The following is an 18208-nucleotide window of genomic DNA, read 5'->3' on the forward strand; positions in this document are numbered from 1 at the left end:
ACACTTTGTTTGAAAGCAGTGGATCAGGATAGGTTTTCTTCGTAGCCGCCAGTGTTTGCAACTCATTTGTACATATTGTTCAGGAGTATTGCTATAAATCAACTATTGTAATGATTTACATTTACATTTCCCCTTCCAGCATAGTGTGTAAGAGACATTGTGTCCTTCCTTGAGGCAGTTTGCTCTGAGATTACTGCTCTCATGCTGAAAAAACAGAAGACAAATCTTCTTAGAAAAGGGGAATTAGAGGTGAACCTGACTGAAGAATAAAGACCCTTTAACCCATATTTAAAGTGTGAGCCGCAGCCAAGCGTCCTGCCACTCTCACCGCATGTCCTTGTTCTGATAAAGACATGAAGAAAATTACCCTTTAAAACAGTTTCTCTGGAAAATGAGCCTTTGTACAATCACAGCAAGCAAGACGGACAGTTTCCATTACCAGGCCCTTGTAATTAAAGGATTTGTACTAATAGCAAATGTATCATAATTCCTGTTGGCTATCACGTCTTTGACAGGCTATTTCATTTCAGAGCAATGTTTCATTTGAAAGCCTTCAGGTTAGTGCAGTGTCTTTGCCTTGACATCTAAACCCTCGCAATGAGACATGCGCACGGAGCGGTATATGCGCACACACACACACACACACACACACACACACACACACACACACACACACACACACACACACACACACACACACACACACACACACACACACACACACACACACACACACACACACACACACACACACACACACACACACATGAACTGCCAAATGAAAGCAGTCTTCTGGACTGTACTCGTCCTGTATGTGCTCTTGGGTCTACTGGCACACACACACTCATGTAATACAACTTAAACCTAACAATCTGCTTCTATTGTTGCATCCTAATAGAGGCTGGAGGTGGCCTCATACAATATCAAGCGCACACACATTATTAGTGCACACAAAATCATAGCAAAAACCCGCGCTCTATTCACATGCAAATTCCCACTCTAGTGGCCAATCACACATTCATGCTAAAAGCAGTCGGCTACGTCTGAACATCATTACAACAGCCTGTCTCGACAACATGAAGCTTGACTTTGTGAAAGTCTCTTTGAATAAAATAAAGGCTGCAAGCTTTGATCATATGATGAAAAATATTCCCACTGCAAAAAGGGTTATTTTCGCAACATTGGTTCCCTGTACACTTTGATATAACTTCTAGACAAATGATGTATCTTATTCAAGCTGCATATCTTTTTTGTTATTTACTATTAAACATGCTTTGATTGAAAAGGTGCCACTGAGTCATCCTTCTGAAGCGCCTAGTGAATTGGTCCCGCCAAAAACCAGGTTCTACTGGCATCTGGCTCTCAGCAGGGGGTAAGGTCCATCAGTGGGACCCACCCCGAGCTGGAGGAGTCAGTGAGACTGTGTGAAGGACGCTTCAGGGCAGATGGTGTCCTCCAGCTGAAGGACGGTCGCTTCACCCAGTAAACATGGTACCTCAGCAGGCTTTATTAAAACTATGGTTGGACCTTATCCCTCCTCCGTAGTAGAATCAATAGAGGTTTCTCCATACTCTAATTTCCCCTCCTCGACTCCTATCCTCGGCAGTTAGTCCCGCCCGCAGGAGATGCGAGCGGAGGACTGAGGAGGGGAGCCGAGGAGAGAGGAGGGGAACCGAGGAGAGAGGAGGGGAAGCAGCAGGCTGTTAGAGAATGAGAACTCCTCTCCTCTGAGCGGTCATTTTAAAGAGACGTCCATTAATGATGACAGGAGGCACAGCAGCCTCTGTCTGATGGACAGATGTGTTCATGACGACTTATATATTTACTTTTAATACATTCACAGTGCGGTATAATGAGACAATAACAGGCTACAGATGCGGACATATACACACACATATATTTATATAAATATATACAATTTCAGAATCAAACAAGTATGAGAGCACTCTCATAATAACGTAACACAACCAGAGACTGGATATACCCCCCCCCCTCTCTCTGGTAGCTGAAATGGTGAATTGAAATTACGGGCCAAAAGTCAAACCTACACACTGCACCACACACACACACCTACACACCTACAGCTCCTAAAGCATAATCAGGCTACAGCCGTTGTGTATTTTATTATGTGAAGCACTAAATGGTCTTAGAAAAATATCGACTCTTTGTTTGTAGATATCTACTAAACTACAGCATTCAAATACAGAGAGTAATGTAGGCCTGTTATACTGAGTGATATATATTATACACACTGCTCTGCTTTCTGCACGGAACTCCCAGCTGTTCTCACTGTAAACATCGCGTGGCCGTTCAAGCAGTTTCTAAAATAATATCCAGGGGATGCATGCAGAGCTGTCATTGGCTGAGATAAGTCCGGCCGTGCGTCACGCTTCCACCATTCCCGGAAATGCATCCGCGGAGGAGCCGTGGAGGAACCGTCAGTGTCTCCTCGGTTAGAGCTCCTCCAGAGAGCCTCCTTGACGCTCGATCCTCGGTCCTCGATGTGCATTTAGAGAAATTAGATGTTCTTCAACATGGCGCGCTGAAATCCATTTCCGGGTCACTACCGGAGGACCGAGGAGTCGAGGAGGGGAAATTAGAGTATTGAGAAACCTCTAATGTGTATTTTCAAACCTCTCGCTTACAGCTGAAATCTTTTTATACCAGGTTCCTGACGATACCTTAGTTTTTGACCCATTAACACAATTAGATTGTTTATGACACTTCAAATAGTCTGATACTAAGAGTTGTATTACAACCAGAAAAGATATCCAAAAACTATTCATCCGACCACACTTTGTGTGTGTGATTCTCACTTCTGGTACCTTCAGATAATTGAAATGTTAAAATCAATTTTGAGAAGTACATAAACAGTTAAACAGTCCTAATCTGTCTCTTTGGCTATCTTCTAACACAACATGGGGATTACTTGAAGGTGTTTGAGGCGTACCCATTCAGTCATGATATTACTCTACCAAACCGCTAGCAACTGAAAATGACAAGGAAACAAACCAAACCAAGCTTTGTTCAGGCAGGACTCTAAACAGAGAAAGTTATCTGTATCTAATAAACATCTAATTGAAGTTAAATGACACAAAAATAACCAACAAACCAAATCGGACCAGACTTAGACCAACACAACTGAAATAAGCCAAACCAAAACCAACCCAGACAAAACGTAACCAAACCAAATTTCACCAGGCCTAACTTAATTCAAACTGAGCTAAAGGACCATAGCCATATTTAGCAAAGAGTACTCCTTAGTCCGTCCATGTCATTGCAGTACTCACAAGCGATGATGTTGCCATAGCGATTCTTGTTGCGGTTCTCGTCCTTCTTGGCCGTCTCCCAGGGCGCAGTCTGCCCCTCCGCCAGGGCCTGGACACACACACGAACACGTGCACAAGAGTTTCATGTTGAGTTATGAACACAAAAATATGCATGCACATATGGCAAGATGCCCAGAGCTTGTACACTGACACATGGGCCGGCAGAAGTTAAAATAGTAACATGAATATGAATGCAGAGAAAACTGACTCTGTGCCACATAGGGCAGGGAGGGGTTAAGGAGAGTTTTCACAAGAAGGCAAAGCTAACAGCAATTCACTTTTGATTAAAGCAACAACAAAATAATAATGCAAGTTTTTAAGGCAAATGATGTGAACATATCTTAATCAATTCAATTCAAGTTTATTTATATAGCCCAATATCACAAATCATATTTGTCTCAGAGGGCTTCACAAATCAACAAACACAATTGACAATGTAAAACAATGTAAAAACAACAAACTAATCTTACAAGATGAATGTGAAATTACCAATGGTATTAACACGATGACACAAATACAGTTAGTACAATAATTACAATTCCATAAAACAAAGGGTCCATGAGGATGTTTAAAAGGGGGTTTAAAACCAGTCCTAACTGTACGCTGTACCAAAGAGGAAAGTCTTCAACCTACTCTTAAATGTGTGGACACCGTCTGCCTCCCTAATCGTCACTGGAAGTCGGTTCCAGAGGAACGGGGCTTGGTAGCCGAAAGATCTAGCACCTGATCTTTTTTTGTGGACTCTGGGAACCACCAACAGACCTGCACTCTGGGACCTTAATGCTCTAGAGGGGCAATAGGAGACTAAAAGATCCTGTAGGTAGGATGGTCCCTGACCAATGAGCGCTTTGTATGTAAGTATTTTAAAATCAATCCTGGACTGAACCGGGAGCCAGTGCAATGCTGCTAAAACAGGAGTGATGCGGTCCGTCTTTTTCGTTCCTGTTAAAAGCCGTGCTGCAGCATTTTGTATGAATTGAAGGGTCTTTAATGATGAGTTCGGACAGCCTGATAAAAGGGAATTGCAATAATCCAGCCTGGAGGTGACATGGATGAGTGTTTCTGCATTGTTGTGATTTAGGATGTGCCTGATTTTTGAAATATTCCGTGGATGGAAGTAGACAGTCCTTGAAATGTGCTTTATATGTGATTTAAAAGACAAATCCTCGTCAAAGATGACACCAAGATGTTTTACAGTGGTGCTGGAGGTCATGGTAACACCATCCGAAGAAGTGATATTGTTGGACAGTTTGTTCCAAGTATAATGACTTCTATTTTGTCAGAGTGTAATAATAAAAAGTTGCAGGTCATCCATGTCTTTATGTCTGAGAGGCATTCTTGCAGTTTAACTAATGGAATCTGGTTCAATCAAGTATTGTATCACGCAATCAGTATTCTTCTCTATTACAAATCATTGTTTCTCCTAAAGAATAGCACCATTATCACATATATGTTTCAATGATAATGAGGATAATGCTTCAAATTGTTTTTCTATTTAATATCGCTAAATAAATATGGCAATAATCAAAGTTTATTTTTGTATTTTTATCGGAATTATGCAGCCCAAATACACATAAAACATTATGTGATTTCACATAGTATTTCAAACTACAGTATGTAATGCTTTTTTTTTCTTTCTACTAGTGGTAGTTTTTATTGAACAATTGTATCATTCAAAGTGAGAAAGTGTTCAGAGACAGACCAATCCATAGACAACATTTAAGTAAACACTTTTGTTTAAAATACAATTTCTAGAAGGATTTGAATGTTTATAAAGTGGCACTTATGTAGTCCTGTTATACGTAAGCATTATGAAGGGATTTGCAATGGGTGTATGAAATAGAAGTACATAAAAGCAGTGCTGCTCAACTCTAAGTCTTATTGGTAGACCTTTCAGCTCGCATGTGAACACAGCACAGAAGTTGTGGCAAGAAATTGTACTGGCAGATTCCCAGCTCTATTCATCTCAATCGGGTATTTTTTATTATGCGTTAGCCAGGTAAGTGTCTGCAGCATTTCAGCCAACTCTGGGATACCTTTCTAATAAACAGACAACAGGATGGCCAACGACGATGCCAATCAAGACCAACCTCATTGGCAGGTGTAAAGCGCTCAAACTGAATTAAAATGCAACCAGCAGTGAGGAGGAACTTCACAGTGGATGGAGCACAACATGAACAAGTGCAGGTAAAGACTGCGGGGTGTGTGAACACAAAAGAAGTTGTGGAATGGGTCTTTTTTTTTCAGTGGAGAGAAGACATATTGTTCTTTCCCCCTGCTGGGATGTGAAAAGCTTTACAAACACAGCAAGGACAGAAAGTGTGTTGATGTGTGCTAAGCATGTACTTAATGTGAGAAGCATTCACTACAAGTTCCTTCATCTATGGAGTATGAGTGTGTGGGAATGCAATCTAATGTGGCATGCAAACAGGACTGTATATAATTAGGGTTGCACAATTCCGGGAATTTTCAAAGATGGAAACTTTCCATGGGAATAAACTGGGAATTTTCTAAATTGAAGGTTGGCTCTTCATAGGGATCTTAAATATAGTTGGGGAAAGTATATTTTAGCATAATCTTGACTAAAACAAACAGATGCCATTCAAGTACACTTGAATATCCATGCCATAGTACACTGCTCACTGCATGGCTATTGAGACCACACAAAGGTTCGCAACAGGCTCACACATGTGAGAGTGGAAAACCTGGTTGGCATTCGGCCAACCTAACGGTACGTCCACACAGCAGCTTTTCAAAAATCTTGAAAATCTTGGAGCTGGGCGTGTCTGACAGCTTGGGGATTTTTTGCGAGCAATGCGACCAACAACCAATCACATGAATCTCCCGCCCCCGACATACAAAGCAAAAAAACCCCGGGGATTTTATGCGAGCAATATATATATATATATATATATATATATAAACTCCCCAAACAGGCGAAAACCTACCCGTTTCACCCACTGTCTCTCCACCTCCCTCCATGCCGGGTTCCTCCGGTTTGTATCCCGTTAATAGTTCTGGTCGTAAAGAACCGGGTGATTTGCTACCGTAACTTCTCGTTTGGAATATGAGGAAATGAACTGCGGTCTGGTTCTCCCTGCTTACACGCGGTTTGATTGGCTAGCACTTCTACTGTCAGATTTGCATAAACGTGTTTGATTGGCTGACGCTTCCAGCTCAGCTTCAAAAGTTGAACATTGCTCAACTTTGGAATCCTGGAAATCCTGGAAATCTTCGCTTCGCTCCCCCACAATGCAGTTCGGCGAAAAGCGAGGCAAAGTGACGTCATCCCCATTCAAAGTCAACGGGCAGAGAAGCGTTGGAAGATTCTTCTGAAGCTGCTGTGTGGATGTACCGTTAGGCTCTTTGAGCCGGACTCAGAGCCATCCTCAGCAGGCTGGACAGTGACACTGAAGAGGAAGACTCAGAGTGATGATGATGAGGCCCAGGAAGAGCCCGTTGACTGCAAGGGTTTAGCTAAAATGCAGAGGATTGCGTGAAGGAAGATTTGCATGTTTAATGGGACTTTTTGGAGGGAGAAGGGCTCTTTGTGTTACGCCCCTTTGCAACCCTATATATAATACAGAAATGTGTGTGTATGTGTGTGTGTGTGTGTGTGTGTGTGTGTACGATCACTTTCAAACCAAACCCCAACTCACTAAGGTCGCCATATGGACACCGGTCTAATTTAGAACAATCGTTAGAAGACACTGGAAGAGGTCACACACACATATACACACGCACACACACACATACACATACACACACACCCACACGCACGTGTACACACACACACACACACACACACACACACACACACACACACACACACACACACACACACACACACACACACTGTGACAGACAAACAGACACCTAAACGTATCGCTCAAGCAGAAAATGGGTTCTCTTAAAGTGGCATATGGGCCTATGAGACTGTGTGTGTGTGTAGTGTGTGCATCTGTGTGTGTTTGTGTTGCAAACATTTGTATAATAAGAAAGCTGCTAATATTAGTTCTTAGACATCTTAGATAGGGTCATTCTGTAGGAGGGTTATGCAAGTGTGTGTGTGTGTGTGTGTGTGTGTGTGTGTGTGTGTGTGTGTGTGTGTGTGTGTGTGTGTATGTAGTTGTAGTTGCTTAAGGTGTGGGTTGGCCAAAACAGATTCTTAATCACACTCCTCTCATGCGCATTCCGCTTTTCAGGATTATAAAGGTTATGTATTAAAAAAGAGAAAGGTAGGTGGACAGAGGACAACACACACACACACACACACACACACACACACACACACACACACACACACACACACACACACACACACACACACACACACACACACACACACACACACACACACACACACACACACACACACACTCTGCTGTATTATAGATTGAGTAATTAAGTTACAATTTCTGCAATCACGGTTCAACATACTGAATAAATTATATTTATGAAATCACGACCACTTTGAAACATGATGGAATCTTTGTTTATCACAATAAATAACATTCAAAAATATATCTTGTTATACAGTTCTACAGGAAACTAGCTGAAGAAACGTTTGACCTCATTCTCAAAACGTGAACATACATTTCCTTTATCATATCAACATTCAAATGTGTGGGATATTCACAACAGCACAACCTGACCAACTGACCGGTCTTTATGCAAATATTCATTGTAATTCCAAAGGAGTAATCCCAGTGGGGAGCGACTCTGACAGCGAGGCTGCTGTCGCTGTTAGTGGGGTTAATGGGCTTCAGCACTGGAGGTCACATCACACACACACAGAGACAAGCACACACCATATGGGGTGTGGTGATGGACACACACGCATCCACACATATTTAATTTGTATTACATTTTTTCAGATTATTGATATTATTCTTATTTTGTGTTTTTGTCTTCATGAACACACACACACACACACACACACACACACACACACACACACACACACACACACACACACACACACACACACACACACACACACACACACACACACACACACACACACACACACACACACACACACACACACACACACACACACCATGTATACATCACTTCAGGGGACATTACATTGACTTACATGCATTTCCTGGAGACTTATCCTAACCTTAACCATAACCAACACATGCCTAACCCTAACCCTTACCCTTAACCTTACCCTTACCCTAACCCTTACCCTTACCCTAACCAAGTCTTCACCCTAAAAGTAATGATTCCCCTTATGGGGACCTCCAATTTGTCCCCATAAGGGAGGCGAGTCCCCACACGTGACTGTGTAAACAAATTCAGGTCCCCACAAGTATAGTAATGCTAGGCCACGCACGCACGCACGCGCGCGCACACACACACACACACACACACACACACACACACACACACACACACACACACACACACACACACACACACACACACACACACACACACACACACACACACACACACACACACACACACACACACACACACACACACACACACACACACACACACACACACACACACACACACTCCTGCAAGGTATAAGTGGGTATAAACCAAAGTGACAGGAAGTAAATGAAAACAAAACGTACGGCATCACAGAGGGACCATTTTCAACATGCATGCAGAGCTGCTAATAGAAAATGTTCATTATTTTGAAAATGGGAGCGGGTGATAGAGAGAAGCAGACTTTTCAAAGATTCATTTTCAGGGACGGACACAAAGTAAAAGAAGGAAGAACAAAGTGAAGACAGGAAGGATTCTATTAACAAGGATACATGACCAAAGCAAGGGAATGAGGATTTGGAAGGAAAATGATCCCATGGAAGAGTGCGTATGAAAAAGAATGATTGTAAAAACGTCTGCTTTTGATGAACTGCTCCAAACAAACAGTCAGGCCCGGCAGAGAGAGGGAGACAAACAGAAGCCGTAGAGAGCAGGGGTGTGGGAGACTAAGGAAGTCTGACAAAAACTGAAACATGACATGGGATGAACAGAAGATTAGGAAACTGGAAAAGAAGGAGAGAGTAAGAAAGAAATAGGAGTAAAGGCTAAATGAAACGATGACTCAAGCTGAGCAAAGCTTGAAAGGGAAATTGAAGTCGGGGGGAGAACAAGGTGTTGTGAAAAAGAAGAAACTTGGGCCAAATGAGAGTAAAGACAGAATGGGTTAGCATGTATCACATGTTTGTGTTTTGGTTAGATGCTTGCATTTTGATCAGTGATTAACACAAGTTCAAGAGTTGTTTAGGTTTACTACGGAATAAAATCACATCAGCATTAGCCACCTTTAGCTTAGCGTTGGTGATTTTTTTCTTTAGCCTAACGTTAGCTTTTTACTTCTGGTGATTGCACTTACTAAACTTCAACTATTCTAAAAGCGTCGGTTATATGTGTAGATTATCCTGCCGAACAAAACGTGTAAATATATTATATTTGGTGTGTTTACCAAAAATCGTATTTCTGCATTATTCCGTAATGCACAAGAACAATCCTAAGGTCTAGTTGGTGAAAGGAGCGCTGTAATGCTAGCTTCTAAACACTGCACCACTCTACGACTCAAACTGTAAAACAAAGAAAGAAAGTAAGGAGAGGAGAGTTTTACCGTCCCTGTTTGTTTTGCGGATCATCAATATTGATGAGGTAAAGGGTTAATAATTGATAAGGGTCTCCAGCCATAAAACCAAATCCAATCTCTCTCCTTCACACACACATACACACACACTGCACAACTGGGAAGCGACAGCAGGGACGGAGAGGAAATATGGATGCAGCGTTGGCAAAATAAAGGAATCTAATTAACAAGCCGGAGATGCCGTTAACGTGTTTTATTTTCATATCAGTTATTGAAATGTGAACTAAAATCTGATCATCTGGGCCTCGGAAAAGGCACAAATCAATCTGCAGAAAAAAAACAACAACTCTCTTTTAAATGTGTTCTTATGCAAATGAGTGATGTATGAGATTTCAGCTCGATGCAAAAAGGCATCTCGTCTCGTCTGACGCAGTTTTACTCCATTTACTATAATGATCATTTTTATTGTGCAGTAAGTATTTTGTGAGCAATTCAATTCAAATATATTTTCAGTCAAATCTGCCTTTGATTCTTGTTTTGACTTTGAATGCTCATATTGCTGATATGCTATTACGGGCCATAGGGGCTGAAAGACGCTAAGATAACATCCAGATATTGGCTTTCGGCTTTTTAAAAGTCACATACAGCAAAAAAGACAATCCTTTTCTCTTTGAATCACTATTTTACCAGCGGTAATAATTATACATTCAGGCATCACACAAACAGTTTATTACACATGTTATCTATGTGCTGTAGCAGCAAACCTTTGACCTTCTTACTAATGGCTGCTTGTAATGTTGTCCATCTGAAGATGTTCTTGTTGTTCTCATTATAAGCCTCTGTGTGTGAGAGTGTGTGTGTGTGTGTGTGTGTGTGTGTGTGTGTGTGTGTGTGTGTGTGTGTGTGTGTGTGTGTGTGTGTGTATTCACCTCATATTCCTCCTTGAAACCGTAGCCCTGTCCACACTTCATCTGGGTGATGTGCTGCAGGAGGTCTGCGACTCGAATAGCTGGCTGAAACTGACCCGCCTGGAACTGACCTGCAGTACAGAAATACAATGTTTTTATATAAACAGCGGGATGCAGTTAGTATGTGTATGTTGTTGAACAACTGCTGAGTAAAATAGCTAACTTTTACTCAATCAATAAATAAGCTAAGTAGCGTCTTGAGCTTTATCCAAGAATAAGACAACGCAGTATATTGATGGGAATAGTTAAATAAGTAAATCTCACTGACTTTTTAAACTAACTTACTAGCTATGTCTGATTGTTTTATCGTCAAACAAGCTTACAACAACTTGTATCAGGCATGTTACAAAATTACTAACCTCTATATCACACATCAATAAAGTATAATCATTATAACATTGGTCTAACTAACTAGCTAACCGACTAACGTACTAACTAACTACTAACCTACTAAGTACTAACTAACTAACACAGTGTCAAGGCTTTGTGCATGTACCGCTCTGGTAGGAGATCTCCACAGACTCACAGCCTCCGTAAGGAAAACTCTGAAGGGTCAGAGAGGGCTGGGCGAGCGAAGCCTGGCTACTGTCTGTTAATAGAAAGAGAGAAAGAGTAAGTTACCATGACAACAAACATCCTACCTATAATAATTCCCCCACCCACTCTCAGTACTGTGCACAGTATGGACACATCACAGGTGAGAAAAGTTGGGTGGTGGAAGAATAACTAATTAAGTTAAAGTAGAAAAAACAATGTCTTAAAATATTGTACTAAAAGTTGGGAAAACGGCAACATGTACTTCATGTATCAAAAGTACAACCAGTCAGTATGCAGAACGGCTCTTTTCACAGTACTGTATAATAAAAGAATAAAAAATATCTCAATCATTTCTAAAATGTCTCCAAATATAGTCTAGAAGAAATACATATTGGCTGCTTATGGTTAGATGAATGAGTCATTTAACACCCTTGATTGACACCACCTTGATTGGTGGGCATGACGATAGGACGGCTAATTGGAATATCTCTCCACTAATTAACGAACAGACAGATTGATTGGATGAGAGCATGGGTTTTATTTGTCAGCACAGATGGAGGAAGAAGGTTCAGTGGGACGGAGGGACTGATCAAGGATTGTCAAGAGCTGAAACAGAGGACCCAAAGCGCTTTTGGTGGAGGACACTTGATGCAGCAATACAAATGCTCCATTCACTCTCCGTTAGAGAAGGAAGAACAATGTACCAGTGTGATTCATTTAATATAAGGTCTATTTGTTTCCACCACGTGTCTTCTCTTTTTCTCTCAGCTAATCCTGGGGAACTGACATTATTGAAATACTTTGGGGAACCCTAACCCTAATTTTAGTTTTCCATAAAGAAATTGACACCCGATGGACACACGATAAAGGACATGTTCAAATTCGGCTCTGTAACAGCATCGGCCCATTCGTGAGGGCATCTCAAGCCATCGTATGACCGCCGGTGGAGTTTCTCAGGCTCCGGCAGCAACTTCGTGAGCGGTCGCAAAATCTTTGGCATGCCAAAAAATTGCCGAAAGACCTTGCGAAGGTTCATTTCCGTGTTGAATTCGTGTGTACATTTTGCCCTTCGTAAGGCCAGCGCGAGGGCATCTTGTCAAATCGTGTCATCTTCGTCTTTACTTCGTGTGATCATCGGTGCCATCGGGCATTTTTTGCCTCACGAAGACAATACGAAGGAAACAAGAAGCTGCCCGATTGTCTTAGGAAGGCAACACGACGCCGTGAAGCCCTCGCAATGCCGTCGTGCAGCCATCGTATTATAGTACGATGACATCGAGATGGGACCACGGTGTGCAATGTTTCCTTGCAGATCGCTTCTCTGGTTGTTTTATTGCACAACAAAATCATGTAAACATATTATCTAAATAACCCAATTTGTGTTCTGTGAAACTGAAAAGGATATTACATTGTTTTTTTTACTTTCGTTGCAGTTGTATAGGTCCCATGTCATGGCCATTTCTACTGATCATAATTCCATGGTTGAGGTCGCCTAGAATAGATTTATATTGTGCAATTTTCCAAACTCACATTGGTTTCTCACAGCATCTCTGTATAGTCTGTGTATTCACTCTCTGTCCTACACGGCTTGTTGGAGCTCCCCCCCCCTCTCCCTGTGAGCCCAGTGGCCGTCTGCAAGACAGCGAGACACACACACACCCGCAGCCTGGCTGGGAGTTTGTGTGTGTGCTCAGGCTGAGTTCCGCGGTGTCTCGCTGTCTCGCCGACCCCACACCAGTGAGCCAGCTCACACTGTCCGCTCCTCGCAGCAGCGAGCCTCGAACGTCCCGCCGAGTGTTTGTGTGTGAGGAAGTCAGCGGATTGGTCCAAACTTAACGGCTCCGCGGACGTTACGTTACGTCACTATACCCAAGAAATAAACAATGGAAAAAGAGAAATGTCCACCGAGGCGTTCTGGGGCAGCATAGACAGGTATTCTCTGTGTACTTTGAGGGTGTGTGACTCTGCAGACCGTTTACATGCATAGAGCTACATAACACACCAGGGGACGGGTAATAACCGTAAAAGCATGACATGTCCATGCCCGCATTATAAGATAGTTGTTATAGTTGAGTTGGTTTTAATAAATGTTCTTTTGTTCAGTGCTGTTGCCGTATGGCAGTTACTCACTGAAGTGTGTTTCTCAGAAGGAATAGGGTTTGTAATATAATACTGCAGGACTCTATGTTTCCTTAATGGATCTATTTGCATGTTAATGATGGCTGTGGATTCATTAATGCCGTTAAGTGGCTTCTCCATAAGCCAATCTAAACACTGGCTTCCCTAAACGGATGAAGAATGAGCCGAACGCAGGGGTCTGCTGCTCCCACTGTGACAGTGCCCTGTTAGTGTTGAGAGACAGGACAAAGCGCTGAACAAACTACATAGTATATGAAATTGTGTATTACGAGCTTAAGTCATGATGTGTGATAGGATTGATACAAGAGTAGACATAGACATAAGACATAATGAATAATTGGAATGAGTGACTGAAAGGGGAGAGGTGGAAAGCCGCCAGATGCCTAAAATAATGGGTAACCGAGGCTGAAGACATTTTCGCGCTTTGTTCTACAGCGTAAAAAAAAAGTGACTAAACAAGACTACTAAATGGTATTACAAGAACATTAGCTGCCTTTATCTTAGCAGTGGTGATACGCAGCCAAGCAATCCTAATTTAGTTATTTTATAGGCTAACATTAGATTTTTACTTATGGCAATTTCATTTACGCTTCAACTATTGTATACCTGGTGTTAATATGTGGAGATGTTCCTGCTTAACAAAACGTGTAACTATAATGAAAATGAGTTTCCCAAAAATCTTATTTACATTCAAAATCATTTTGTCCAGGGGGCCCTTGCGATGCTAACTTCCGGGTCGGCTTACAACAATACATCATCACTGCACTGCACCATTAAGACATGGAAGAAGTCAGGAAACAAGGGAAAAGGGCAGATGAGAGTGAAAGAAATGTGAGACAGGAGAGACATTTGGAGAGGAGAGGTGTAGGAAATACAGGAGTAAAGAGTTGAAGAGAAAAAGAGAGCCGAGAACAGGCAAGGACAAACTGTCCGCTCTCCGAAACACAACCAGGATGTACTTCACACTTCCCCTTCAGACTATAGTTCAAGTACGAATGAACTCCAGCCCTTCAATCCACCCCATGTATCTTTATAAACTCTTTCCATCCTTCCTTAGTACTCCTTTCTCCTACCACTGGTTTTTCTTTTGATAAATACATTTGAACACAAAGCAGCTCATATCCTTCATCTCTGAATAGTCCAGGCAGCTGGCTTCACGGTCGGAGGTGTGCGTTTTATAATCGGTTAAATGTGTTCATACCGTTCGTTTATCCATTGATGTGAGGTACATGGTATATGTGTGTATACGAGTGTGTGTAAGCACACTCCGGCACTTACACAAGCATGTGCTTTTGCATGCCTATCTTTCAGTATTAGAAAATGTGGGTGTATGCGGGTGTGTGCGTGTGTGGGTGTGTTTGTGAGTGTGTGTGTGTGTGTGTGTGTGTGTGTGCATCACCCCATGGTCAAATATGCATTAAGCCAGGCATGAAATGCAGTCATAGCGGCAGCTCCACAACACTGACTATGATGAAGACATCTCAATGCTAATGGGGAGATGTATTGACCCCACATTCACGAGAGAGTGTGTGTGTGTGTGTGTGTGTGTGTGTGTGTGTGTGTGTGTGTGTGTGTGTGTGTGTGTGTGTGTGTGTGTGTGTGTGTGTGTGTGTGTGTGTGTTGATATAGAGACATACGGAGAGCGTCGAGTGTGTGTTTGATAAGAGAGTTGCGATTGATTTTAAAAGAGAAGAAAAATGTGAGTGTGTGTTGAACCTGTTTCCCATGTGTGTGTGAAGGCCGTTTCCACTGTCAGGGAGTATGTATGTTAATGCAGTCCTTCATGCTTGGCAGTGTGCTACATAAAGTTCCCTCTTCCCACTCTGTGACTTTATTAAGATGCCGTTATGGATGGCTTGGCTCAGAGTATCACTATGTTAACTCCTAAGTCCTTCGCCTCAGACGTCTGTATCTGTGTTTCTATATGTTGCTTTTATGTTTAAGTCTTCGACAGTTATCTTTCTCTGTAAGCTTTGTTTACTTCTTTGCCTTACTTTGCGGGATTTATATAACTATAATGCTGCATCTGCTTGATTATGACAGCGGCTGCATTCAATTCTCTTTTATTGACTTGCATATAGAATGCGGTGCAGTCCTAAAACCCGGACGTGAGTCAGCATTTTGCCTCTGAAATAAGGTCTGTAGTTAACACAGGCTGAAGAGACTTTAACGTTTTGTTCTACGACAACAGTAAATACCCCCACTGGTGAATGTCTGACTCTTTACTGTGTCATAGCAACAGTGTTTGCTAACAAGTGGCTAAAAGAGGCTGCTAAACATTATCACTTCAAATGTTAGCCGCCTTTAGCTTAGCATTGGCCACATGTCGTTTTTTGTATAGCCCATAGCTTTTTACTTCTGTCAATTGTATTTACACTTCATTAAAGTGTTGTAAATATGTCGACATTATCCTGCTAAACAAAATGTGTTTAGTGTGTTTGCCACAGATAATCTTTTCTGTAATATTCTTGACTCCAATGGAAACATCCCATAGCGTTTTGTCGAGGGAGCCCCTGCGATGCTTATTCCTGGGCTGCCTACAAAACTAAATCATCTCTGCATCACTCTATCGAGGATCATATGTTCTGTATTTTGCTATAGAAAGAATAAATAATAATAAAGCTGTGGACCATGACTGTGTTCAAAATATACTTGCACATGATTGAAATGGAAAACTGCCAGCTTTCTCTGCAGTCATTGCATAATTCAATGTAATTCACCCATATCCTTTATACCCCCCAACTAGCAATTACTGTTAAACTCAATCATAACAAAGAAAATGACTCCATTACAGAAGCAACTGTCCTTATAGAGGATCATCATTTCCATACCCTGTTCTTATTCATGCCCCCACACACACTAATTATATCAGGAACAATCAAATAATAATTGAATCTGAAATGGAAATGATGTTAATCACTAAAGACTTCGACAATATAACCGTTCATCATCTACACCAGGGGTGTCAAATTCAATTTCATTGCGGGCCACATTCGCATAAAGGATGCACTCAAAGGGCCGGTTGTAACTATATATAATATATATATATAAAATAATATATAATATGACATTATTGCCTCTGAATTGGATTATTATCGGATAGGATAATAACTTAGTAATTAGCTACGTCTGAAAGCAGAAGTCCAGGGGAAATAATTGCAAGTCTCTTCAGTGCGCAATGTCACAAAACGAGATGCATTGTGGGACATGTAGTTTATGGGCAACCTGCTTCTGTAAAGTGGCATGTAACCGTATAATAAACGTATTATATTCTTTGCAAGCTCTTGCGGGGCCACATAAAATGAAGCCGCGGGCCGGATTTGGCCCCCGGGCCTTGAGTTTGACACCTCTGATCTACACCCTTGGATACAATCAGTAATAATCCAATACTGTCTATTTAGTTTAAACAAGACAATCCACTGTGCTGTGTAACTACTTGGAGATGCAACAGCCTTGATACTTTATAGAAGCTAGGTCTCCTTGAATTTACACAATTTCTCGAAGGGACCCTATTATGCATTTTGGGGTTTTAACTTTATTTGAGTGTGTTATATAGGTTTCTGTGCATGTAAATGGTCTGCAAAGGCTCAAATCCCAAAGTTCCCGCCACAGGGAGTTAACATAGAGACATCACTACGTAACATTGCGCGTCCATTGGCTAGCACTCCAACATATTGTACGTGATACGCTAAAGGGCAGGGCATCTCTAAGGGGTTGACCAATCACAACAGAGCCAGAGCAGACTGGGCTCTGGTTTCAGACAGAGGGTGAAAAGAGGTGCTGCAGCACAGGCAGTATGAGAAAAACAGATAGCTTTTTGAACTTTAAAGCATGGAGACATGACACAGGAGAGACACTACATACTGATACGAACCTTTAAAATGTTCTAAAACTTTTTGAAATTAAATATTAAAAGCTGGTGGACATGTGTCTGGAGTTTTATAAAGGTGGAATAAATGTGGAGACAGAGTTTACTTTCTTTTGGTCTTTCTCTGGAGTACAGGGTCAGGTTCAACTTCATTTTATTTTGCTGCAAAGCCGGGCCGGTGTGGATGACAAATCACTCCGATATTTGAAATATATTAAAGTCAGATAGTGGAACAGTGAGCCGCGAGAATAAAGTATGGAAACTAAAAGTGTAACTGAGCTGCTGTCCAATGTAGACAGAAAGCAGTAGATACAATGTAGACAGACAAAGTTAAGAAAAAGATCCTTGATCGCATCAGGGCTTTAATTCTCCAAAGTAATCTTCGTCCTTTGATATCAAATATTTACTTGACATTATCAGTATATTTGTTTCATATTTATTCATTTTTTTCCTTAAATCTTGGTTTCCAATACAATGCGATTACTAGCTTTGCAGAGCATACTAGGCCATACCATATGGTCATCATTTTACGGGGTTAGATTCAAGTCAATGTGCCCGTCAACTGTTAATGGGTTCTTCATTCAAATAGAACAGGTTCAACGAGTGAACAGATAGAGAACAGGAAGTTAGACATACATTCAGCTTGTGTAACAAAGATACATATTCCAAACATAGAGATACTTAATTGTTTAGCATTGTGATGAGATGGAATAAAAACCAAGACCTGAGGATGCCTCACATAAAGAAGAGCCAGAGAAAAAGCGAAAATAAAAGAAGCTACAAATGGAGG

General features: G+C 41.5%; 1 protein-coding gene across 4 annotated transcripts in view; it reads right to left on the bottom strand.

Annotated features, from left to right (window-relative positions):
* The window catches only part of LOC117442425 (receptor-type tyrosine-protein phosphatase T-like), a 134496-nt gene that overhangs the window by 65611 nt on the left and 50677 nt on the right, over positions 1–18208 (bottom strand). For all 4 annotated transcript variants that reach the window (XM_071202415.1, XM_034078422.1, XM_034078420.1 and 1 more), the window contains exons 6-8: positions 11371–11463; positions 10836–10945; positions 3291–3378 (exon numbers count right to left, since the gene is read on the bottom strand). In XM_071202415.1, coding sequence (XP_071058516.1) covers positions 3291–3378; positions 10836–10945; positions 11371–11463 — 291 coding nt within the window. The remainder of the gene's footprint in view (positions 1–3290; positions 3379–10835; positions 10946–11370; positions 11464–18208) is intronic.

This window comes from Pseudochaenichthys georgianus, unplaced genomic scaffold (genome assembly GCF_902827115.2).
Source record: "Pseudochaenichthys georgianus unplaced genomic scaffold, fPseGeo1.2 scaffold_427_arrow_ctg1, whole genome shotgun sequence".
Taxonomy (NCBI): Eukaryota; Metazoa; Chordata; class Actinopteri; order Perciformes; family Channichthyidae; genus Pseudochaenichthys; species Pseudochaenichthys georgianus.